At 40.0% G+C, this 26,746-nt stretch overlaps 1 protein-coding gene across 2 annotated transcripts in view; it reads right to left on the bottom strand.

Annotated features, from left to right (window-relative positions):
* The window catches only part of DEK (DEK proto-oncogene), a 29,548-nt gene extending 9,079 nt beyond the window's left edge, over nt 1-20,469 (bottom strand). Inside the window, exons 1-7 of one of the 2 annotated variants that reach the window (XM_082346406.1) lie at nt 20,319-20,469; nt 19,807-19,960; nt 16,037-16,138; nt 15,694-15,803; nt 14,240-14,334; nt 13,235-13,355; nt 8,779-8,967 (exon numbers count right to left, since the gene is read on the bottom strand). In XM_082346406.1, the coding sequence (XP_082202532.1) occupies nt 8,779-8,967; nt 13,235-13,355; nt 14,240-14,334; nt 15,694-15,803; nt 16,037-16,138; nt 19,807-19,951 (762 nt within the window). In that variant the 5' untranslated portion in view covers nt 19,952-19,960; nt 20,319-20,469. Of the gene's footprint in view, nt 1-8,778; nt 8,968-13,234; nt 13,356-14,239; nt 14,335-15,693; nt 15,804-16,036; nt 16,139-19,806; nt 19,961-20,062; nt 20,208-20,318 lie in introns of those variants that run through there. The other variant, XM_082346407.1, reaches the window with a different exon arrangement.
* Nucleotides 20,470-26,746: the final 6,277 nt, after the last annotated feature.

The following is a 26,746-nucleotide window of genomic DNA, read 5'->3' as shown; positions in this document are numbered from 1 at the left end:
ATAATAGTATTCAGTAGTCTTAGGGGGAGTAAGTACATTCATACACAAAAGTACTTTTAATGGTGCTGGGCACAGAGGAAACAATAAATATTAGCTATTACTACTATTATGAGTGCTTCCTTTTGTAAAGGAATTCTTTCATCATACAAATGTAATTTCCTCTAATAACTTGAAGTTTTCTTTAAAAGGCAAATACATAGAATAGATACACAGAAGAGCAGTAAGACTGCCTCAGTGACACCTGTGTTAACTAACCACAGTACATCATGCTTATTTCATTACATTCTGGTAGACAGAACTGGACCCACAAATAACCGAATCTCTGTAATAACAAATTATTATTTACACTGGAATTCGCTTATCTTTAGTAACCAGTTACAAATTACTCTGTGACAAACTTAAGGTAGGAATTCAGTAAAGTATCGTTTTCATACTGATAAGTGTTGGCATGGGGAAACAGTGAAAACTGAGTAGTAAAATAAACTCTGTAGAAACTCATACTTATGAGTTTCATCTTGAGCAGGGAGGCAATCAGATAAATAACTCACATGATGTGCTTTAGCCCTGCAGCTGCTAAGAATCATTTGAGCTGCCCTGAAGATAAGATATTATGTATAGGAAAAAAAGGTAACTTTACAGGGCATCTCAAAAGACAGACCTTGGTATTGCAACCCAACGTACAATTTTTGGCAGTTAAGGCGAACATGGCAATCTGGTATTTCGGAGGTAATGAAAAGGGGCCCTGGGAGAACTGAGAAGTAAAGTTAAAAAACATGCCTACTTAAATTTTACATGACCTTTCAAGTCTTTATTACTTTCATTCCCCCTCCTCTACTTAGGAAAACCTCACTCATGAGTCTAAACCCAACTTAGCAATCACCTCCTCCAAATCTTTCATAATACCACCAACTTGATTAACCTGTAGTCCCACAGTACTCGACCTACAATTCATTTGCCCCTTCTTTCTGGAAGGCACTGTGAAGCAGTGAATTAGAACACAGGTTTTTAGAGCCAAACTTCCTTGGTTCAAATTCTGACTCCACCAGTGACTAATTTTGCATTCTCAGGCAAGTCACTTACCCTTCTGTGTCTGATTCCGCATCTGTAAAAATGGAGGTAATAATACCAGACTTTGCTAAATTTAACACTCCCCCCTCCCACACCTTATCTCAGATACTGGGGTACACTTTGCAATCTACATTAAAATGATGCCTTACAGGCACTGCAGATTTGACGAACTACGGCCATGTTTGTAAAATTTTGTGAGGACCAAATGAGTGACTACATAAAAGGCACCCTAGAAACATTTAATGTATTTATGTTTTTTAAACTGTAGGTAGTTACATGTCTCTTCTCCCACTACACTGCAAGTTTCTTAAGGGCGTTATCTGACAATCTCCACAAGAAGAGACACCTATCTAATTTAGCTCTATCTGTCCCTAACAACCACAAGAGTGTTCGCCGTAAAGTAGCCATGTAAATATTTCTTGCCATGTTCACCTCTGTATATCATTTGCAGGATCTGGTTTACCTGTACTCTGAACCCAGGACGTGGTTAAAAATGTAATTAAAAGGAAAAAGAAAAAAGGTATTTATACAGCACTATCTTCACATACACGATCCATACAACCTAAAAAACAAAACAAAGCAAAAAAAAAAAAAATCCAGACAGTTGATCTCATTATAAATGAGGAAAATTTATCTGTGTAGTTAAGTGAGCCAATGTCTTACAGCTAGTAAGAAGCAAGACCTTCATTAAATTCAGTGTGCCTCCTGCTGCATTAGTTGCTTATAGAAATGACTAATGTACCTACGTATTTCTTTAAGCCAGAGGTGAAACTACTGAACTAAACCAATGCAGTAAGTCAATGATACCATAATCTATTTATCATACTGTTAAATTTAACTTTTTCTGTTACATACAAATGTTGCTGATAATAACAAAGAATAAAAAATGTTGGCAGAAAATATAGAAGGGCAACAAAGGACAACCAAACTCGGTATCAGGGCTGTTTCTGGCCCTCACCTCCTAACTTTGTATGGGCTCAAGATCATTACTCTAGAATTTTTTTTTTTTGAAGCCAAGATGGGCCTTCGGTGTAATCCAGTTTTGTATAGTTTTCTCCAAATCTCTTTCTTTTGTTATGCCAAACTCTCCTGTTTATCCTTTAAGGCTCAGATCAAATTGCTACTTCCTATGAAGTTTCCCTGTCTGGATCTTTGCTACCTACCTGCCCCTAGAAAGAGGTAAATACTCCATCTTGAGCAAACCACTTTCTTAGCTCTTAAGTTATACTTTACTGTACTTTCTCCCTCCTAATCTTTGACCTCTCCCCTCATACCAACTAGATTGAACGGCTTAACACAGAGACTCTTATTTGTCTCTTGATCTCCACTGCAGAGCTTAGAACTGGCACACAGCAGTTGCTATGTAATTATTTGGAAAACTGGGATGGGAGAAGATCCGTGAAGACTAGATAATCTTTAACGATCTATTCCAACCCTGAGGTTCTATTTCATTAGAATCACTCTGCTTGCTAAGACAAACATTTTTTCTATCAATAGCAGTTAGCCAAACTTCTTGATTTTTAGTATCAGTCTTCTGGCACAACTTACCTAAATAGGTTGTGCATTTAAGAGAAAGAAAAAAAAATCAAGTGTGCGGCCTGGGGACCCATGTATTTTTTAAAAGCCCCACAGCTTACTCACCTAGCTATAAACCAAGTAAAATGAGAGAGAAATATATGGTCTAGATCTGTCACCAAGCCTTTTCTATGAAGTGCCAGACAGTAAATATTTCAGCTTTTGCTGGTTCATTTATGGTCATTGTTGTACATTCATCTTTTGTTTTCTTACAAATATTAAAAAAATGGGAAAACCATTCTTAGCTTCTAGGCTGTACAAAAACTGGATCTGGCATACAGGCCATAGTCTGCCAACTCCTAGTCTAGATCATGAACTACTGGAGACATATAGGGAAAAGGCAGAGCCAGATAAAGAGATCAATAGGACCCTTTATGTCAATAGCTTTTAGTTTAAAATTTTTTCAAGCAGAAGTGGATATATGCCCATATTAACTTTCCTAAAGCTACTGCTTAAAATCAGATTTGGACATAGAGCTGAAGACGGAAGTATGACCTAAAGCTCTGGAAAGTTGGTTATTTATTATATCCTCAAAGTACAAAAATGAGGATATATCACCTTCTCTCATGGAGTCAAGACTAAATAAGAAGCAAGATGTGAAAGTACATGGCACACAGCAGATCTCAATAGTTTCCTCCTTGTTACATACCAATAAATGCTTATGGAACGAGTGGTACTTCTCCCCAGATAGACTGTCAGTTCCTGGAAGACAGAGGCCATGTCTCTTTTCCCCACTTAGCAAAATGCTCAGGTAGAATAAGACAACCATTCTGAAGGAAGGAGAATGATCAATCTACCCCCAAAGGTGGTATTACACAGCCATGCCCAACCACGTGGGTTCTCTATAGTCTGGCTTCAAGGTACGTTGCTCTAGCTTCATCTCTAACTGCTTTACTTCTGGACAAACTACCTAACCCCAAACAAGCGTGTCTGTCACAGTACTTTCCTACTCCCCATCTTTGTTCACGTGTCCAACTTTCCTTTCTATCCCCAAGGTCAATTTCAATTGGTATTTCTTCCATCTCTCCCCAAAGCTTTCACTCATCAACACACAGAGAGATTCTCTTTCTTTTGAAATCCTATAAAGTGTCAATCAAATGGTATTTGGGTAGGAAAATATCTTCTGTAACCCCAACAGCACTTAGCACACTCTCAATTTATTGAACTGAGCAACTGAAAAGTGATTACATTAAAAACCAAGTACTGGCCCCCTGTTTTATGTCTTTTTAAAAATATTCTGAATATTTCAGTAATTAAACACAGTATGTGGCATTATAAAGTAAAAATGTTGGAAGTACTTTGATACTTAACACCTTTGTTATTTAATCAAATAGGAGGCAAGACTTTGAGTCTTTTAGCAAAATGTATGGGAAAAAATTAGGTGAAAAAAAAAAAAGAAAAAGCTAGTTTCCAAATTCTCATGGGATTTATTTCTAAGATTCTGGTTTGCCATTTTTGAATATGCTGTGAGTAGTTCAATCAGGACCATCCAGTACTGCAGGTATTTTTTATGTGCTAAAGGGAAACAGATAAAACTGAGAGCTGCCATTAATTTCAGGTAGTACAATGTACTGTCATCTAAACTTTTTACAATGTACTGTAGTAATATAAATTTTAAAAAATTTGAAGGAGATTTTCCATGTGTCTGATAACCATGAAGGTATAGAATCACAGGAATGACATGAGCACTTTTTGAAGGAAGGCAAAAAAAAAAATCTTGGGAGAAGGCTTACCTATCTTTTATAGGCAGCAGGGCTATTGAAGGAGGGTCTCCAAAAAAGACGCCTGTCACAGAGCCAGAATCCTGTCCTCACAGCAGAAAGGTTGTACTGGGTGAACAGATGAACAAAATAAGTATTAGCTTAGAATACACTATTCTTTTAACAACTTGGCTGAGAAAACTCGAGAGTGCCAAGAGTAAAGAATGTGCAAGCCTTGCTATATTCCACAAAAGATTATGAAAGCAAGTTTAACCCTAAACAGATTTTATTATGGTAATTATTCAATTTTGCCTTCCAACAAAAGGTTTCAATAGTTTATATAATTCTGTAATTCCTCTGATCAGATTGAGATGGGGGAATTCTTATTTTTTAGAACATATTTAAGGACTAACAAAGCTTTCATGTTCACCCTCCCACCACTACCAAATAATCCCTCAAATGGTCCAAATGTTTATCAAAACTATAACTGAAAATTTCTCTCACTTGGTAAACCTTGTAGGATGGCTCACTCAACATCACACTTTTTATCTGCCTTCCTCCTACAGACGCAGGAAAGCTAACACTTGGGTCTTACTGGTCTCCCCTACAACTAGAGGTGGCTGGGTAAAAAGTTCTGGCCAATGAGATGTACATGGAGATCTCTGGTAAAAGGTATCCCTGACAGGGGGGAAAAAGCCAAAACATCACTAGAAGAAAAGCCCTTTGCTCTTTTTTTTATCTGGAACAAGGATACAATGCCTAAAGGTAAAACAATCATCCTGAGATCATGAGGTTTAATGCCACACGTAAAGATGGTGGCTCAGGAAGAGACAGTCCCCAGATTCTTAGTACCTTTCTTGAGCCGCTCTAGTAGCCCAGAATTGCCTCTCTGCGGACTTCTTGTCCTGAAAGAAAAAGGGAACTCCTGTTTTGGACATTATCAGTAGGGCTTTTAAGTATTCAGAGCTGAAGATATTCCTGATGTATCTGGGAACATTCAGATAAATTCAATACTCACGAAGTAAATATCCATAGTTTGTTTTATACTTTCCTAGAGATAAAGAGTATTTATAAAAACACTAGGAAACAAAAACTGAAGAAGCATTAAGCTAGCTTTTAAGTGTCTAAAATAGAATTGTTTTCTCTAATGTGGAGAGCACTGCTTCTCCTTTCTTTTTTCTGTACTCTCAATAATTTCTCTGTACCTAAGGTAATACCTGTTGTGAACGGCATGCCTGAGTATGGTTTAATCTCACTGGTTCATTTCAGGAATCCTCCCCTAAAGATGTACTCCAATGTGTAAATCAGTTGATTTTCATAATAAGTTTACAGAAAATAATTAAACCTCTATTCTCTCATTCTAAAGAAACCTCATCTATCAGTTTCTTCCTGGTTCCAAATTGCTCTCCCTCTACTGCCCTAAGTAAGCAAATGTCCAAGAGCCAAGGTGATAAAGAAGTTTAGACCAGCTCTTTTATAAAGGAATTATTACCCAGGTCACACTCAGAAAGAGCACCTTCTTATTTGAATTAATTTTAAAGAAAAAGAGAATTAAAAACTGCTGTGAACCGCTCACTGCATATCATAGAAACAGAGGTATAGGTACAGAGAACCTCAAACAAAATGTCTTAGCAATTGCTGGCTAACATGCTAAATGTGACATATTTCATATAAAAGACTTAAAAAAAAAAAAAACCCTGCCAATTCTTTTTTAACTGCAGTTTTCAGTGATTTCAAACCTACATTTTAAAATAATATTTACTTATAAATTAAGTATCCTACTCTTTCACACAGCTAAATATGGAAAGTAGCAGGTGAATAATATTCAGCCTCATATAACTGGCTAATGAACAACTATAACTTGAACTGGATTTCTGCTTAAAACTTCTGACTTCAGCAATATGATATAGATTATTTGGTCCAAAGCTCTCAATTTACAGAGGAAACAAGAAACAAGTTCAGTTATTTACTCCAAGAATCTAAAACAAGAAGCTGATCTTAACAGGGAGAAGTCTTATCTATGAAGGAAAAATTCATTTCAGGAAATAAAAATAAATAGTATTAACCCAGTAATTTTCCATGAAAAAAAATCTGCAAAAAAAATTCCATCTATAAGCAATCCTCAACTTTTCCAATCAGCCTGCAATTCCTCTGTATAGCCTCTTAGAAAAGAGGTCCTTTCATAGTACTGACCAAAAATACCTCAGTTTATGAAGTCCCTAACAAGGCTGCCACTTAACAGACTCTTCAAAAAAATAGAATAAGGGAAAACAAAGTTACTATAGAAATACTATCCTTCCTGCCAGCACTTACCTTTCAAAGGCAATCAGAGCCTTTCACAGTAATGGAATCAGCAATAAAGTTTTTGAGGAGGATGGCCCTAAATTTGAAGGAGTCTTTAAAGAAATGAAGAATACCTATGTTTGCTGGAGGGTGATTTATCAGGAAAAAAGAAAGATTTCTCAGTCCAGATTTTACTGGCATTATATTTTATGAAATCTGTCAATACCAGCCCAAGTAGAAAAACCAAAGCAGAAAACAGAGCATTATGATATGGTTATAAATCAGGAGTCATCTACATTCACAGATGTCAACTAACTCTATTCAGAACAAAGGGGCAATAATCTGGAAAGCAAATGAGAAAACGAGTGTAAAATATCCTCACTTTTTAACCTGCACCTTAGTAATGACAAGAAGACTGGATTTATAAATCTTGCATATGGTAAAATGTCATCTTAATACTAACAGTAATAGCAGCAGCTAACACTTATATAGTACTTGTGCCAAGTACTACTCTAAGTGCTTTAAATAAAGGCACTTAATACAACCCTTGGAGGCTGGTACTATCATTATCCCCATTTTAAAGATGGGAAACTGAGGTACAGAATTTATAAGTAACTTGCCCAAAGTCAAACAGTGATAATCAGAGTACAGCTGGGATTTGAACCCAGTTTCCAAAGGCCATGCTCCTAATCATCTTGCTTCTACAAAAAAAATTAGATGTTTACATTCTACGACAACTTTTCATGCTTTAAGTCTGCCTTTAAAAAGGTCTTGGGAAGCGTAGTGAATACACAATAGTAGATAACCAAAAATTTGTTGAATGAGGAAATCTATTACTGCAAAATTGCTACTATTTATATTCACATATAAATAACACGTTTTCCTCCTACATGTCCTTAAAATCTATTCCATAAAAACCCTAGTGCTGAGATTACTCATCTTCCTTCACACCAAAAATATATTAAGATACTAGTTATGAAACACCTGCTGGATCTGTAGTATCCTTTTTAAAATTATGAAGCATTCTATACTTAGCTTTATAGAAGTCTTTATAAAATCTGACATTAAAACAAGCACGGATTTTAAATACCTAAAGACAAGTATACACAAAATGCACACCTATAAAATCACAGTTCACCACATCTTTATTCTCTCCAATCCAGCAGTTATCAACTGAAGGTGATTTTGCCCTCAGGGGACATTTGGCAATGTCTAGAGACAGTTTTGGTTTTCACAGCTGGAGGCTGGGGGCAGGGATGTGCTACCGGCATCTAGTGGGCAAACACTCTGCAATGCACAAGACAGCCCTCCAACACCAAAGAATCATCTTGGTCCAAAATGTCAAGCCACATTAATCAAGCCCCTACATAAGACAAGGGGGATTACCCAATTTACAGATCAAGTTTTGATCATTAAAGAGAGCACCAAAACAAGTTAAAATAGAGCCAGCAAAACACTGTTAACAATAACAGGAAATCATCTCCTTGTACCCTCTTCCTCATCTACTTGATTGAAGATACATATTAAGGAGAGGGTAAAGCTAACCCCTTACATGGTTCAGCAGCTCTCCTCTTCCCAAAGTTTTTCTTCGGAAACTAAACATTCTCAACATTTTATAAATACTCCCAAGTAAAAGAAAATGACGGGCATTCCTAAGTGACACAAAATTTGCCCACCAATCATATAAACTTCAAATGCCACTAGTGTCATTAAATAATCCCAAACTGAGATAAAATGGTGGTCCTTAAACCCCTTGCTTTTTGCATAAAGCAGAATAAAATGGTACAAGTCAATCATAAAATATTAATATACTATGAAAAATTTCTTTAAAAATCTCCTTTGTGTTCCTGTCAGGATATGCACTCCTCGCCCTTCATTTACGTACTCTAGTCTTCAAGGTCCAGCTCAAACCTAGTGCACATCAACCTCATTCTTTTCCAACTCTTACACTCTGGCATGGCAATAAAACTAAAAGCTCCTTAAGGGAAAGAAAGGGTTTACACGTAATCATTTCTGTGTCTTTGGAATTAAAAACCAACATGGTACATATATAGTTCCTTCAAATCTATGCTTTCTGTCTTAATCTATTATACAGCAGGAGTATTTAACTCTCTCCATGGAAAGAAATGAGAAAAAAACCCCAACATTTTACCTCCTCTTCACTTTCTTTATCTTCATCATCTGAAGACTCTTCTTTGTTTTTCTTTTCCTCTTCATCACTGCTAGATTCATCTGACAGAATTTCAGGACATTTGGTTCGCTTAGCTTTCCTGGACATTCCAGAACTGTTCCGTTCCTTCTTGTTGCCTTTGCTAGAACTTTTTTTAGATTTTGGCAATGGCTGCGTAAAATAAGGATAACATCAATGAGGTATTATATTTCCAAGTCAATCACCTCTTTTTGATAACTACTTCTCAACTCTTCTTGTTCCTGTCTCAAGAAATTTTATTTCCAAGCTTAGCAGCTTTACAGAGTATAACTCATCTTTAACTTCATGTGTCAAGTCAACCTTTTTGTCTGCACTACCAATACCCTTCCATTTTTTTAGAACCTTAGGTTCTAGGCAAGAGACTCTTCACATATTTGAAAGAAGTCTGTGTTCTACATTCTGATATGGGACTAGAAGCCCAAGTGCACACTGTGTTAAGTTCAGGTATTTGTTTACACTTCATCAAGACAATATTTTCAGTTAGACTTGCTATTAATTTCACTCCTACAAGCATTAAAACTATCAACTGCCTTCTTGCTTTAGGGGACCCACTAATCGACCAGGAGGAATCATCCATAAAGGAAATAAAACCTCACTTTACACATCCTGAATTTATGAAACATATAGTTTATATTCATATTACCTATGGGTTCTACTTTCAATAATGCCAGGATTATATTCTCACTGATGATTTTAAATATGCAATAAGTGTTGAGTATGTTAATTATGAAACGAATTAAGAACCACAAAATAAGTACCACTGCCATTACTTTGATATTCAATTAAACCATGTATATTTAAAAAGCAGAGATCACATGAGGAAAATAATTTGATTAACTAACAAATTTAATTTTTAAATGCTTTCTTAGGGGAGTACTCACTAACTTCTGAAATTGAAAACTATAAAATAACCTTGCATAAAGGATCTGAAAAGATAAAGACTAAGGAATTAAAATTATTTACTTCTAAAATCACGGGCATCTTTTGTCTTTATTTTTGCCTATGTTATTTTCTACAATAAGGAAAATTCTGTAACGTAACCTTAAGATACGCGACTGTGTAAATGTTATTGGTAACTTTAAGCTATCTCTCATGAAACTAGCAGAACCACAGGTCCCTTCTCTTCCAGGAACTTTCAGTCTTAGGGGTCACTGTTACCTGTACAAAAATTAAGAAAAGGTGGCTGCTTTGTGTAATGTGGCATTTTCAGGCTATCTACAACCCACAGGACAGCCTCTAGCTTGCCCACACAACCTACCCTTCTCTAAAGACAGACTGGGAAACAGCCAATGTAGGTACCTCCAGAAAATAAGTTAGTGGACCAAAGATATTTCTCAGAGAGGTTCTCCACAAGAAACCTCCTAGAATGTATACAGATAACCTTGTTATGTGAACTACTGCCATTACCACCTATTACCAGGAACCAAATCCATCTGGATAAATTCTTCGATATGCTTGTTTGGAGAAAAGGTAACTCACCATCCAAACTCTCACTACTCACTAAATGAAATCCAAGACATGAATATATTTGAAAAATGTGATATCCCTCACTATGTCAGCTCAGGAACCAGATGCAGGTAATAGGAATATAATCTGTATGTGAAACCAGTAAGATGAGAACTGGAATGGATGCTGGATAAATTTATACAAGAAAATGAAAGAATGCTGCATCATTCAAGAAACCAATCAAGAAAATGCAACTTCTAAAAATAAATGAAGAGACTTTCATTTTAAAAAATTAATAATATATAAATGCCTTAGAGCTTTCCTATACTGGTTCTAAAAATAGCTGAATCTATTAATCAGAATCCAATGTCAAGAGCATCATCCCTTTTTGGAAACAAAATCTGATTAATAGTCAAGCTAGAAGTACAAAAAGATAGTAAAACAATGTTAAATCAATAATTTTAAGACTATTCTAGAGCAGAAAAAATTAGTATTAATGACTTTATAGTGTTTTCCTTAAATGATGGAAGCATATGGTAGCACAGAAAATAGCTTGAGATTGATACCATTAGATTAAGGAGTAATCATCACAGAATCAGATATGAAAAATGGATATAAGAGTAAGATTCCATAAAAAAGGATAAAACAGTGGTTCTCAAAGTCTGGTTCATGGAACCTGCGGTTTCCTGAGACCTTTCCAGAAGTCCAAAAGGTCAGAACTATTTTCATAATAATACCAAGGCATTATTTATTCGCTCTTTTCACTGCGTTGACATTTGTAGTAATTGTGCAAAAAGCAAAGGTGGGTAAACCTACTGGTACCTTATCGAGATGGAGGCAGCAAACTATGTTTGTAGCCATTATACTCCTCACAACCACACACCGGTTCTTGATGAAACAGTAAATACTGTGTTAACTCTCAACCTTTGAGTACATGTCTTTATAACATCTGTGTAACAAAATGGGAGGTACACATAGAGTACTTTGGCTACATAAGGAAGTTCACTGATCTTCTCAAGGAAAAGCACTTGCACAACTGAGCAGTGAACTAAGCTACCTTTTTTCATGGACTATCATTTTTAAAAGAATAATTTAAAAACTATGCCTATTCAGACTTAGGTAATAGACATAGTCTCAAAAATAAATGTGAGCCTGTCACCTCAAAACAAAACTGACAGTATTTATTGCCCATGATAAATTTCAAGTGAAAATGAAAATTTTGGAAAGTTCACATCCACTATCATGGACCTGACAGCCTCCCAATACCTAAAGATTTTTTTTTCTGATGAGACGATGGTTATATTAATGAATGTGACTTTTTGACAGCGTTCAGTGAAATGCGCCAGCATTTGGAAGATATGCATAATTCAGGGAACCAACATTTTCCAAATGGAGAGTGCATATTACAAAATCATGCATAGGTAAAAGGTCCAAGTTTATTAACATGGTTTTAGATACATTACAACTAACCTTTAAGAACCTCCCCACTGTGGAGTTTTGGTGTTATATCAAAGGAGACTATCCACAATTATGTGAAAGGGTTTTAAAAATATCCCTCCTTTTTCTAGATACACAGCTGTGTGTGGCTGGATTTTCTTCATGTACTTCAAGCAAATCAATACATTGCAACAGAAGGAAATGCAGAAGCAAATGAGAATAGAGCTGTCGTCTCTTAAGCCAGACATAAACAGATTTGCAAAAACAGAATGCCATTCTTCTCATTAAAATTTTGTATAGTTATTTTTCATACAAAATATTACTTTTGTTAACATGTAGTGAGCCTGTCGTTATTTTAGAATTTTTCAGTTTTAATTTAGAATACAGTAAATATCAAAATAACCCACATAAACAAAAGCTCTTGAGGTCCTCATTGATTTTAAGAGGGTAATTGGGTCTTGAAACTAACACATTTGAAAATCACCGAGGAAACGCTGAATATAAACATATCCCTCACAACTCAGGCAACTTAGTAATTGCTTCTGGGGAAATAGTGTTCAAACTCACCTTTTAAATAAATCAACTAGAACCCCTCCTTCCCCATTACCATACGCCTTCAGTTTGTAGCTGTATGACAAAAATATCCTTAGGTATCACTATCCAGCTAATGGTCAACAGGACCAAGAGCAGACAAAAAGTCCCAGAGCTATTTTCTGGTTTCTAATCTTAATGCCCTTCTCCCCTCACTGACGGTATTCCCCTGAACTCCTAGGCCCTCTAGATCTCTTCCCAATTTCTTTCCTATCAAAATGAGAAAATATGAAAATATCTGCTAAAAGATTGAAAACAAACTGAAAATGCAAGGTCATATAATTAACACTTCAATAAACATTTCAACTCAGTGATGTCCTTTGTTACTGTTAAACAATCAGGGCAAACCTAATCCAGATTTTAGAAGAGTAGTGAAAACTGTAAGACTTTTACTTCCCTGTCCAGCTCCTGGGCTCTCCTGATGATTCTGGAAATACAGTCCAAGAAGCTTCAAAGAGCCAGCTTTTTTCTGTCACTTTTTCATAACCTTATTCCAGTATCTAGTAAATATCCAGCTCTAATACACCACCTTGCCTTTCCTGATCTGATTACAGGTTGCACACTCTCCCTCACCAGCCCAACACCTCACCCTCAGCTCAACCTGTTTCTGTTCTTCAAGTGCCTTGTAGATACATAACTCTGGATACTTCCTTTGTATTTCTGTCCCATTTGACATTTAGTTAACAATTATTTTTCTTAATCTTACATCCTTTACATCTGATAAGGGAAAACACATCCGTATGCCTTCTCTGTTATTTCTATCATGAAACTGTTGCAGATATGTCCACGGAAGGCACATTCTTTGAATGTAAAAGATATTACTGAATGTTGACAGCAATGCTAATTAAAATGTTCCAGAAAAAAAGAGAATGGAGACACTACAAATAACTGATTTGTTACTGAAATAGTAAAAAGTGATCCTCACTTTGCCAGAAGGCTTTGGATGCATTAAGAAATTCAAGATCCTTTTCACCAGTTCACTATTTACACCTGATCGCTCCAAATCAAGAACCTCGCAGATGCTCTTTAACATGGCATTTCTAAATCTGAAACAGATAATGGAAGAAACCAATGTGATTACGTAGGAAAGTTTATAAACATTCTCCACAATATAAAGATAACAGCTAACCAAACTGGCTCAGCCACAAACATTAAGAAGACAGCCAATGCTTCTCTGAATCTTAGAAGTACTCCCGATAATCGTGACTACTGCACAAAATGCAACCAGATGTAATTATTAATAAATGGAAAACATCATTTACCAATTAAGTCTTAAAGGTGGTATGAAAATAAATTCACTTAGTTCACTGAAATATAACGTAAAAAGTTTTCAATACTATAAAATTCACAAACTTGTTAATTCTTCTGGCTGGTGATTAAACAATACGTTTTCCCCTGAGTATTCCTACTGACAATGTCTCAAACAAGGTATAGGTAATGACCTTTAATACTCAGAGTTTTTAAACTATAGGGGACTTAATGAACAAAAACTCTTATAAGAATATATCATCTCATTAAAAAAATTTTTTTTAAAGAATATATCATCTTGTTTGCATTAGGATGGAAATGATTTCTATCAAACTGATTAACTTCAAAATAGTTTAAATGGTACCTATAAGTGGGAGAACAGAGTGGCTGACAGGGAACAGGAATGGAAGAGTTTTCACTACATTTCCTTTGGACCTCCTGAATTTTGTACTGTGTGAATGATTTACCTGTATCGTTCTTCTAAGAAACAGAAATGTCTTTGAGTTTTCAATAATCTTGACAGCCGCTATTTATCGGAAATAGTTAATACTTTATGATGACATGGTCTTGAAATTTAAAGCAAAGAATCAGCAGTCCACTGAAAACGTAAGGGCAGTTATATTTAAATGTTTAAAATTAAGTTTGAAGCACATTAACTATGATATTTATAAAAATAACTTACTTTTTCAACATTTCTTCCTTCTTTTTATATTGGATACTTCCTTTTTCAAATGGAAATCCACTGAACTGACCCACATTCTTCTTTAATGAGGACACCTGAAAATGTTTCTCCTATCATTAATGCTACTTATTACCCAGTGATGTACACAAATTTCAAAGCCAACACCTTTATTTTCACACCTGTCTCCACATTATAATATTGGTGTATTCAACATTTTTTCTTCACATTGGAAAACTGTATTTGCTACTAAAATATTAACATTATAAAGTGTTCACAAACTCAATTCTTTGAAAATAACAACTTGAATTGAAATGTATTTCATCTGGGAATTTTTACTAGTAATTATAAAACCACAACTAAATGTTATCTGACAGCACCAGGGGATGTGGAAAGTTACCAAAAAGACAGACTACTCCCTGGCGGTCCAGCGGTTAGGGCTCCGTGCTCTCACTGCCAAGGGCCCGGGTTCAGTCCCTGGTCAGGGAACTAAGATCCCACAAGCCGTGCAGTGCAGCCAAAATAAATAAATAACATTAAAAAAAAAATGACATCCTTTCCTTAAATAATACAAGTTACTAGTAATATTTCTTATTTTCCAACAGAAAGTCAGGGATTGATTCCTTAAAAAGTAAAGACCAGAGCACCTCCAAAAGTTAATACCATTTAGCAGTAATGGGACTTGGGTAGATTAGATTGTTGTCAGGGTCGAATGAGGTAACACACATGAAAATAAATTTTACCATGCTTCAGACAGTCAAACAATGTCAAACTTTACTTTGCCCACTCACAGCTCAAAGCAAAGTCTCCTCACTTATATGGAATACTGAAGTTGTGTGTACAGTATAGTAATTCAGTAAATGAAACACTGATTTATTCTAACATTGGCAAAAACTTACCACCTAATTTAACAGATATTTCCTCAAAATGAGATACAATATGCTGTATCATTCATTTCTGAATGGTTAGAAACATCCAAAAAAGGGACTTCCCTCGTGGTCCAGTGGTTAAGACCTCGTGCTCCCAATACAGGGGGCCTGGGTTTGATCCCTGGTCAGGGAACTAGATCCCGTGTGCCGCAACTAAGACCCAGCGCAGTCAAATAAATAAATAAATATAAATTAGTTTTTAAAAAATCCAAAAAATAAATTTCTTCTAATACAGTTAAAATCACTAAAATCATCATAATTTTGATTTCACAATGTGAAATTTCAGTTTGCCTTAAAAACAACTACAGTATAAAGAGCCCTGGATGTTAAAATACTAATGGCTAATATCCAGCTACGTGTCCTGTGATAACTCATTCAACAGTGTGTCGGCTGGCTCACTTTTGTAGGGGATGGAGATTGATCTAGTTGATTGCTTAAGTCCTTTCCAGAACTAAAATTATGCTTCTATTGTGAAGTATTTTAACACGTAAGTATACTACTAGGTAAAAGGTATAAAAAAGGTCTTACTGTGCCTGGTCTGTTGTAAAGCAGTTTATGTAGATTTCTAAGTTCATCCGTTTTCTTCTTACTCAGAAAAAAATGTATCCTTTCAATTTCACAAAGTTTCTGCCCCTTTCCTAGGAAAAAATACCATGTTAAATACCCATTATGTGTTAGAACATTTAATTTAATGAGAATTATTTTTACAGCATAATTTACATATAACTTCTGCTCTAATAGGGCAAATTAAATAGAATTACACCAGTTATATATTGCTACTTAGTAAACACTAAAAACTAATAAGCACTGCTATCCATCATTTTGTACATTTAGGCGTTTTCACTATAAAATGAAAGGAACATAAACTTACCTTGTGCAATTGTAAATGGCTCTCTTTGCAAGGAAGAGACTTGCATTGTCAACCTCTCTACTTTTTTCTTTTCCCTCTTGCCTTCCACGATGAGACTCTTTTCTATAAATTAATTTAATACTTCTTAAATAACAAAAAGCTTAAAGAAGGTATTAACTTTTTTACATGAACGTAAACTCTTCTCCTGAGCATGATTTTGAGAAGCAAATGATACAACAGAGATGAAAATACTTGATAAGTTAATAGCATCACTGAAGTTTTTTAAAAGTAACACTTTACTTACCTGGCAACCCCACAGGGGAACCAGTTTAAAAAAAAAAATCAGAAAGCAAACAAACTTCTATCCAGCTACAATTAGTGCTATGGAAGTCCAGTCATTTTATTTGTGAAAAATCGCCAAGGTGCTCATTAAACCTACGATTTGACTAGACATAATTCTATTAATTGGGATTCCATTTACCGTACATCAGAAAACAGCAAGTTTAGATTGAGATTATAAGAACTTCAAGAGATATTCAGGGCAAAGCAATAATTTAGTAAGCTGACAGAAGAAAAACAACAGTAAGGCAGAGCAGCCTGGAGTTACTATGGCTAGGGTAAAATTCTACAAGTTTACATTTAAGGCAATCAATTGGGAGGGCAATACTTTGTAGTTCAATAAATGATGTTCATAATAATGGTCATAAAACCCTGTAAAAAAGTTTTGCAATCTTTAGTCCGGACTGCTTTTTTTTCTAAGCTAGGTAATATATATATTTTACAATTTAAACATTATGCTGGATTTTCTTTTTTTAATTTTTGGCTGTGTTGGGTCTTCATTGCTGCACACAGGCTCTCTCTAGCTGCGGTGTGCGGGCTTCTCATTGCGGTGGCTTCTCTTGTTGTGGAGCACGGGCTCTAGGCACGCGGGCTTCAGTAGTTGCGGCTCGCAGGCTCAGCAGTTGCGGCACACGGGCTTAGCTGCTCTGAGGCATGTGGGATCTTCCTGGACCAGGGATCGAACCCGTGTCCCCTGCATTGGCAGGCAGAATCTTAACCACTGAGCCACCAGGGTAGTCCCTAGGCTGGATTTTTCTAAAACCCATTTACTTTCTGACTGAGATAAAGTCAGATAAATAAGAGGACACTATAGATTGTTGGAAGTCCTTCCATTCATTCACCTGCGTGCCTGTTTTGTGCCAAGTTGCACTAGATACTAAGGAGGCATCAACAGATGACTAAGAAACTGAATATTTCTTGAAAGAGATCATGTCTACTGGGGTCCATGAGACACAAATATACTCCAAGGTAGAAGATGGTAACACACTTTAAGAAAGATAAAATTGAAAGTTCTGGGCTTCCCTGGTGGCACAGTGGTTGAGAATCTGCCTGCCAATGCAGGGGACACGGGTTCGAGCCCTGGTCCGGGAAGATCCCACATGCCGCGGAGCAACTAGGCCCGTGAGCCACAATTACTGAGCCTGCGCGCCTGGAGCCTGTGCTGCGCAACAAGAGAGGCCGCGATAGTGAGAGGCCCGCGCACCACGATGAAGAGTGGCCCCCGCTCGCCGCAACTAGAGAAAGCCCTCGCACAGAAACGAAGACCCAACACAGCCAAAAATTTAAAAAATATATAAAAATAAATAAATAAGACCCGGCACAACCAAATAAACAAATTTAAAAGAATAATAAATAAAGTTTCAGCTCTGCTGGACCTGGTTTCCTTCATTAAAAAAAAAAGAAAGTTCTATGAGTTGATGAAAGAGTAATTCTTTTTGGATTATGGAAAAAGGACCAAAACATTGGATCTGGCTTTGAAGGACAGGTAAGATTTGGAGATGTAAGGATCTGCCCACAAGGAATTAGTAAAAAGAAAGGGATTCCAGCAGGGGTATGCTGGCAATGGAGTGTAGCATGAAGAGAAAGCACTCTAAAGCAACGCCGGTGACCACTCCGTGACAGAAGCCCTTTGCTTGCTGCTGATTAGCATCTATAAGCTAATGACTTGCCTGGTCCACCTCCAGCCCAGAGCCTTCTCCTGAGCTTCAGGCTGTCAAGTGAACAGCTCCACTTCATGTCCTACAGGCACCAAACTCAGTGCATCCAAAACAGAAGTCATAATCATCTCCAAACTCACTCACCTTCATGAATTCTATCTTTCAGAAAATGGCAGTACTATCCACCCAGCTGCCAAAGACAGAACCTAGGAGTCATATCTTTTACAAGGCATCTCCTACCGCCCTTCCCCTCACTCCCCAAACCACTGCCAAGCTAAGTCAATTCACCCCCTTACTTGGCACAAATTTCAGTGTCTTGTTTCTATGATGCCTCAGTAGTAGAGTTAAATTTTCAGGGCCAAGTAGGATAAAAACACCCACAATTTCAACTGCTCCACAAACACCTCAAATGAGGAAAAGGAGAACAATAATAAATTAGGACAACTATAGAACTGCCTGGGGATAATTTTTTTTTTTTAATTTTCATGTTAAAAAAAAAAATTACAATTTAAACTGCCATCAATCTCCCGAGCATTACTGTACCGGTCATTTATAGAATTTTTACATGACTTCTATAATTTCTTCCTGATGTGAAGAAATTCATCATCTCGGTGGTATCCAAAACCAAAAACTGGAGGAAAAAGCGCTGAGAAAGTCTTGGACTAGTAGTGAGATACCGCGGCCAATTTTCAGTTATTAAATTATGAATAATTTAAAAATAATTCATATTTTTCCTAAGCGTTTTTGTACTTAAACGTGGACATGCTTCCCCTCTTGGAGCACATACCACTTTAGACAAACAAAAGGCACACGGTGTAATCTCAACCCAGAATGTATTTATAAAAAGTGCTGACGGTGGACTGGTTTAGACTTAAAAAAAAAAAAAATTGACAGTGAAACCTGGGTTTGGGACGAAAACCTCAAACCTCTTCCCAAGTTTGGTTGAGCGGTAGTCAAATATTAAACAAACCTAGATTGGGCTAACACCACGAGAGAAGGCTAAGATCTGTGGCACGGAGCTTTAAGTGGTTAGAAACAGTTTAGGAAGCTGGCACACCTCAGAGGCACTGCCCCATGCGTCCTGGATAAACGGACGCACCACTCAATTCTCTACGGCTCCTCGGTTTCGTGCGTCCAAACGGGCTACTACCGCTCTCCCTCAACACCAAAACTGAGACAGCGCTGAGCCCTCATTTAACTTTCTTTCACAGTTCACCGCTTTCGCATGTAACTACTTTCTAAGGGAGCGACAGCTTTCACCGGTGTTTCCCCGTGAAAGTAACTCCCCTGAGCCTTCGAAAAGAACGTCTGCTGAAGTTCGGCAAATAAAACTATTAAAATATTTCCAGGACTCGTATTACTAACTTTTTCAAGTCTTAATATGTGCTTTCAGTTAGGACCCTACAATAACTTCAAAAAAGGACGTGTACTTAAATTAGCAAAAATAAAACATTACCTTAGTAACCTCCAAGGCTAGCAGTTTCAAAAAAAAAAAAAAAAAAACAGATCTGAAACTTACAAACTTCCTGTCAAATGATAAAATGGTACGAACTTCTCTGCTGCTGGCGAGAAGTAAACTGCACTCCAAAGTAGTAACAACGGAACGAGTCATTTTTTTTTTTTTAATTGGAATTCCCAAAGTTATTTTCTCTGCTACTGCTCAACACAAAAAAACCCCTAATTCCGCAAACATTCTTACTGAAAATCACTCCGATTTAGCGTCTCTAAGCGCAAAAACAGCCAGAACACCGTTTTCGGTAAAATCGATCACTAGCAACGAGACTTCCTCCCCACCTTTCTCTTCCTCCTCCTCCTCCTCGTCGTCGTCCTCGTCCTCCTCTTCACTTTCTTCTCTCGGGCCGGGCATTTCGGGCTCTTTCTCGGACGCGGGCTGGGCGGGGGCTCCCTCTCCCTCTGCAGCAGGGCCGGAGGAGGACATGCTGTGGACCTGAGGGCGGGGAGGAAGCCACACGTCTCGGTCCCCTCGTCCCCGGCTGGAAGGACGCGGCGGCCCCAGCCGACCGCCCCCGGGAGCCGCGGGAAACCTGACCGCAAAGTTGCCTCCCAGCGTAGCCCGGTCTGCTGCTCTCACTCCCCGGGGGCGGCTTCCCTCTTGCCCCGCGGGCAGTCCGGCCGTCCTGAGGCGGGAAAGCGCGGGCGCCTAGCCGCCCCTCCCACCGCCCGGTCCGCGCCGCCGGCCGCCCCGCGTCCCCTCCCCCGCCCCAGGCCGCCGTCCAAATGGCCGCGGCGGGGCGGGCGGGCCCCGCGCGCCCTCTCGGCCTCCCCTTCGCCAACGCGGCCCTCACCACGGGTCCCGGCCGCCGCGGGCCTGGCGCGCGAGGGCACGAAGACGCTCCGGGAGGCGGCGACGGGCACCGAGGAGGACGCGCGCCGGCCGCTCGCTGGCGTGACGCTTGCGCCGCGCTCTCGGCTGCCCAGAATCAACAAGATTTTCAAAATGGCGGTTCGGGAAGGAAAGCGGGAATGCGGCGGCCAATCAGGGCCGCGGGCTGGGAGTTGGCGCGCGCGGAGTGGGGGAGGCGGGGCGGGCCGGCGTCTCTGTGGGAAGCCCCGGCGGGCTGGGCCGCGGCGGGGGCGCGAGGGTCGTCCTGGCCGCGGGCAGAGGGGCCGCGCGCTCCCAGGCCGCCCCGGCGGCGTCCGGCGTCAGGTCAGCGTTCTGCCGGGAAAGCGCCGCTTCCCGGGCGGCGGGCGGGAGCGGGCCCGGGACCGGCGAGGCGGCGCCGAGCGGAAGAACGCTAGAAGGCCTGCATGTGTATTGTCTCCGTGGCTCGTTCCCGGAAAAGAGAAGCGGCCGCGGGTCCGGGAGGGGGCGGTCGGAGGGTGGTGAAGAAGTTTACATCCCGTGAAGTCGCTGCTACAGTATTTCCCAGAGGTTGAGGGGAATAACTAAGTGAGCGATCGCATTTGGGTCCCAGAGATCACGCTGGTGATGACTCCCGAATCTGCTGTATTTCGGAGGACCCCGTCGCTTGTAAGGTGCACCGCAAGGGAAAAGCCCCTACCACGTTGAAAGTTCACAGTCCCCGGAGAGAAAAAGATTTCCAGACCTGTAAATGTAGGGGGAAATCATGTGTGTTAGTTATAATAGAGGAAATACGGTATCACCCATTCCAGACTCTTCTCCCAGAGTTCTAAGCCAGCTCCGCAGAATCCTTTAAAACTCAACGTTTAAAAAAGTGAACACATTGCTCCCATACCCTTGAGTTTCCGGGCTTGCAGGTCGAAACTCTTGCAATAAACTCATCTTTTGGCTTTGTTTAAAAAAAAAAAAAACAACACAGTGCTTCCCCCGGCCCAAATGCTCCCCCTTACTGTATTTGATTCCCTTCATTTTTTCCCCCCGAAGTCCTCAACCACTGTCTGCCCAAAGGATCCTTTTACTGGACGAACTTAACAGAAATATGATCAGTTAAATTTGCCTGAATGGACTCCGGTTTGTAAGGCAAAAGTTAGACATTTTCTTTGAATCTTCTTTTTTCCTTTTGTGCCCCTACTGAAAACGTAAGCAAATCCTGTCACTTATACCCTCAAATTTTAAACCGTTTTTCACTCTACTGATGTCACTCAGATCCTGTTCACTCTCGCTTGGATTTTGACATAGTCCCTCACTGGTCAGGTGGCTTCCACATTGCTAGCCCCACCTCCTACTAATCACGTAGCAGCCAAGGTGATTTGTTTGTATTTTTGTTTTAATTATCAGATTCGGTACTCGCTTGCTTAAGACTCTCCAATGATTCCCCATCATACTTGGAATAAAATTCAAAATACTTGCGGTTGTCCACCAAAGAAAAATGCACAAGCTAAAAGTTGCGAGTTACCTTTTTTTTTTTAATAAATTTATTTTTGGCTGCGTTGGGTCTTCATTGCTGTGCCCGAGCTTTTCTCTAGTTGCGGCAAGCAGGGGCTACTCTTCGTTGGGGTGCACTGGCTTCTCATTGTGGTGGCTTCTCTTGTTGCAGAGCACAGGCTCTAGGCGTGCAGGCTTCAGTAGTTGTGGCACGCAGACTCTGGAGCGCAGGCTCAGTAGTTGTGACGCACGAGCTTAGTTGCTCCACGGCATGTGGGATCTTCCCAGACCAGGGCTCAAACATGTGTCCCTTGCATTGGCAGGCAGATTCTCAACCACTGTGCCACCAGGGAAGCTGCGAGTTACGTTTTATTCGGGGAACTTACTGAGGACTATAGCCTGGGAGACAGCCTCTCAGATAGCTCTGAGGAACTGCTCTGAATAAGTAAGGGAAGAGCCAGGATATATAGGAGTTTTTGCTGAACGAAACCCACAAAACAACAACAACAAAACCCAAACAAAAACATGTAGTCAAACATCAAAAGATTACTGCTAATCACAAAAAAAAGACATCTCAAGTTAATGATTTTAGTGCTTTTCTATGAATGGGAAGATGCAAGAGATTGGGCTCATTGGAAATTATTCCTCAGAAATGCATCTCTTTTTTTTTAATAAATAAATTATTTATTTATTTTATTTTTGGCTGCATTGGGTCTTTGTGGCTGCCCGCGGGCTTTCTCTAGCTGCGGTGAGCGGGGGCTACTCTTCGTTGCGGTGCGCGGGCTTCTCATTGCGGTGGCTTCTCTTGTTGCGGAGCACGGGCTCTAGGCGTGCGGGCTTCAGTAGTTGTGGCATGCAGTCTCAGTAGTTGTGGCACACGGGCTCTAGAGCGCAGGCTCAGTAGTTGTGGTGCACAGGCTTAGTTGCCCCGTGGCATGTGGGATCTTCCCGCACCAGGGCTCAAACCCGTGTCCCCTGCATTGGCAGGTGGATTCTTAACCACTGCGCCACCAGGGAAGTCCTTAGAAATGCATCTTAACTATCTAGGGCCAGTATCCTGTTTTTCTCTGTCCTGAATTCCCCTCAGGGTGCAGTGGCTGATGACTTGATGGTGGTAACATTTGCTGTTTACTGGAATGACAGGCAACATTCTTTGTTTACTGAAATGGCAGGCAACAATTTTTTTTTGTCCACATGGTTTATAAGGTGCTACATCATCCAGCTGCTGACAATCTTGATTTCATCTCTCTGACACTCTTGGCTGTTTCAGTCACACATACCTTTGATGTTCCCCCATAAAGCCAAGCTCACCCCTACCTTTGGGCTTTCCACTTTTTTTCTGCCAGGACTGCTTTTCCCTCAGAATCTTCAAGTGATTTGCACCTTCACATCATTTAGCTCTATGCTCAAGTGCTTCTCCTATCCCAATAGCATCACTATTCCCTTTCCATTCTTTTTCAGTCATTCACTTATTCATTCAAAAATATTTATTGAGCACCTACTCTCTGCCTGTCACTAGGACTAAGTCCCTGCCATCTTCAAGTTGAGACAGTGAACAAACAAACAAGTGAATATATTGTATGAAAAATAGCTATGAAAGTAAAGCAGGTTAAAGGAGATAGGAAGTACCAGGAGGATGGATGGGATTTTATTTTACGTATTTGATAATTAAGGAAGATCTTGTTAATAAGATGGCATTTGAAAAGAGATCTTAAGTAAATGAGAGCAGTGGAGAAAGACTAGATATATTCTAAAGAATTCTCTAGAGTACTGAATGTGGGTTATGATGACCTTGGGTTTTTGGTTCAATAACCAGAACAGAGTATGTATTTGCTGAGATGAGGAAGACCTCAGGGGTTGGGGGAGGGTGCAGGCTTTTATTAGGGGAGGGGCAAGGAGTAGTGGGGAGGGGAGTCAGGTATTTTTTAGGCCTGTTAATTCTGAGATTCCTACTAACATCCAAATGGAGATTCAGGCTAGGCAATTGGATACGAGAGTCTGCCATTCGGATGAAACTCTAGCCCAGGATATAGATGTAGGAGTTGTCAACATGTAGTAGATGGTACTTAAAGCTCTGAGCCTGGAGGAGCTCACTAACAGAGTGAATATCAGCAGAGGGTCAAGATTGTACCCTGGAGCTCACCAGTGTTTAGAGGTTCAGGAGAGGAAGTGGAACCAGCAAAGGAGATGACAAGGAGCAACTGAACCCAGTGAAGTGGGAGGAAAATCAAGTGAAAATGTCGTGCTTCAGAAGTTAAGTGATTAAGAAGTGTCTAAGCTGAGAGAGCGATCAGCTGGGTCAAAGCTACTAAAAGGTCAGGTGAGATAAGCACTCAGAATTGACCATTGGGTATAAGAATGATGAGTTATCAGCGACACTGACCAGAGCTGTTTCTCTGCAGTGGTGAGTATGAAGGTGCCAGGAGTGGGGTTAGAGAGAGACAGGTAGGCAAGGAATGGAATCAGACACTTTCCAGGAATTTTACTATTTTGGGGGAGCAGAAAAATGGAGCAGTAACTCAAAAGGAGTTTGGTTCTTTTTTTTTTTTAATAAAGTTATTTTATTCATTTATTTTTGGATGCGTTGGGTCTTCGTTGCTGCACGCAGGATTTCTCTAGTTGCAGCGAGCGGGGGCTACTCTTCGTTGTGGTGCGTGGGCTTCTCATTGCTGTGGCTTCTCTTGTTGCGGAGCATGGGTTCTAGGCGTGCGGACTTCAGTAGTCGTGGCACGTGGGCTCAGTAGTTGTGGCTCGCGGGCTCTAGAGCACAGGCTCAGTAGTTGTGGCACACGGGTTTAGTTGCTCCACGGCATGTGGGATCTTCCTGGACCAGGGCTCAAACCCGTGTTGCCTGCGTTGGCAGGCAGATTCTTAATCACTGTGCCACCAGGGAAGTCCCGGGAGTTTGGTTCTTAAGACGGGAGATATTACTGTATGTTTATGTGATGATGGGAATGACTCAGTAGGGAGGGGGAAATTGGCAATGAAAGAGAAGGAGGGGACAATAGCTGGAGCTGACCTAAAGTTGGTATGTCAAGTTGGGCTCTGTAAGCAGATGCTGAAACAGAATTTGGGGTGTCAGATATTGATTAGGAATCAGTACCTGTGAAAGGAAGGGGGAGAAAACAAGAGTGGGCAGAGGAAGATGTCAAACTGTAAAGCAGAACTGGCCAAGCCTCAGCCAACCCCATGGGGAGTTCTGGAGTGAGTACAGCTCTTCAGAGTGTCCTGCGTGGCTGGGCTTTTATACCACCCCCCCCTTGCCCAGTCACTGCATGCAAGCTGCCCCAGGAAGGGCATGACCTGGGATGAAGTTGACCACAGATGGGGCAGCCACTGAAGAAGCTGACCATAGAGGCTCTCTGCTGACTGCGGGCTCTGCAGCTGGGCAACAGGTCCTTCCTTGAAGGGGGATCTATGTGACACAACTTCATGTCTACATGGGAGATGAGAGGCAATGGAACCTAGTACACAAGTGGAGGAGCTGTCCTTAGGACAATTTCTACCTAGTAGCAGAAGGGAAGACAGAAGATACAGCTATAGACAGTGGGTGGGGTTGGCAGATTTGTGGGAACTTCAGAAGTTCTTATTCCTTTGAACTTCTCAGTGAAATCAGGAGCAAAATCATTGACTGTCAGTGTGGGAGAGGACAGTTGGAGGTTTCAGGAGAGAGGAATGTGTGCTAGTCATATAAGAGAATGGGAGACGAGTGGACAAGAGAATGTAGTAGGGTTGCCAGGCAGCGGCAAGGAGGACCAATTGAGGTTAGTGGCCATGAAGTCAAAGTGAGAACAGTCAGGATTATTGTTTTTCTGCAGCCATATTCAGCTACTAGGATTAGGTTTAAAGGTGGCAAATAATTGGATTTAACCAGGTTGGCCTTTTTTCAGACAAGTATGAAGAGAGGAGAGAAGGGTGAGTTGAAGATATGGGTGGGACAATGAACTTAATGATGGAGCATAGAATAGGAGTTGAGTAGGGAGGAAAGTAACAATATGAGAGGGATGAGACATGGTGAAAATAGGGCAAGATTAAGAAGTAAGGTCTTGGACTTCCCTGGTGGCAAGTGGTTAAGAATCCACCTGCCAAGGCAGGGGATATGGGTTTGAGCCCTGGTCCGGGAAGATCCCACATGCCGCTGAGCAACTAAGCCCGTGCGCCACAACTACTGATCCTGTGCTCTAGAGTCCATGAGCCACAACTACTGAGCCCTCGTGCCACAACTACTGAAGCCTGTGTGCATAGAGCCTGTGCTCTGCAACAAGAGAAGCCACCGCAATGAGAAGCCCGTGCACCGCAACGAAGAGTAGCCCCCGCCTGCCACAACTAGAGAAAGCCTGCGCACAGCAGCAAAGACCCAATGCAGCCAAAAATAAAAAATAAAGATAAATAAATAAATTTATAACAACAACAGAACAAGAAGTAAGGTCTTTGTTTCTTTTGTTGCATTTATCACTACCTGAAAATTTTAGTTGCTTATTGTCTGTCTTCTCCACTAAAATGTAAACTCCTTGTAGCTGCAGGGACTTTGTCTTGTTCATCACAGTATTCTTGGCACCTAAAGCAGGGCCTGACGCATAAGTAAGTGCTCAATAGGGATTTGCCAAATGCATGCAAACCAAAATAAACTCTTATTATGAAGATTCAGAGCATTTTTTGTTTATTGCCTTGCGATGGTATATTAGCATGAGACAGGTTCTTTCGGCAAAAGTTTAATTAACAGCAGTTAAACAATTTTGTTTAACAGAAGTTTATTTCTCACTCTATAAAACTCTTGGTCAGTTCAGGCAGCTCTGCAGGGCTTCGTTTCCTGTGATTTACTCATTGCCCCTGGCTCCTTTTGGTCTTGTGATCCACCATCACGATATGAGCCCTTAGTGTTCACAGTGTTAGGGGAATAGAACAAGACAAGAACTCATACCTGCT

This window comes from Balaenoptera borealis (assembly GCF_965194805.1).
Source record: "Balaenoptera borealis genome assembly, chromosome: 12".
NCBI classification, from domain to species: Eukaryota; Metazoa; Chordata; class Mammalia; order Artiodactyla; family Balaenopteridae; genus Balaenoptera; species Balaenoptera borealis.
The sequence above is the reverse complement of the archived record's forward strand: the minus strand, read 5'-3'. Positions and strand labels throughout refer to the sequence as shown.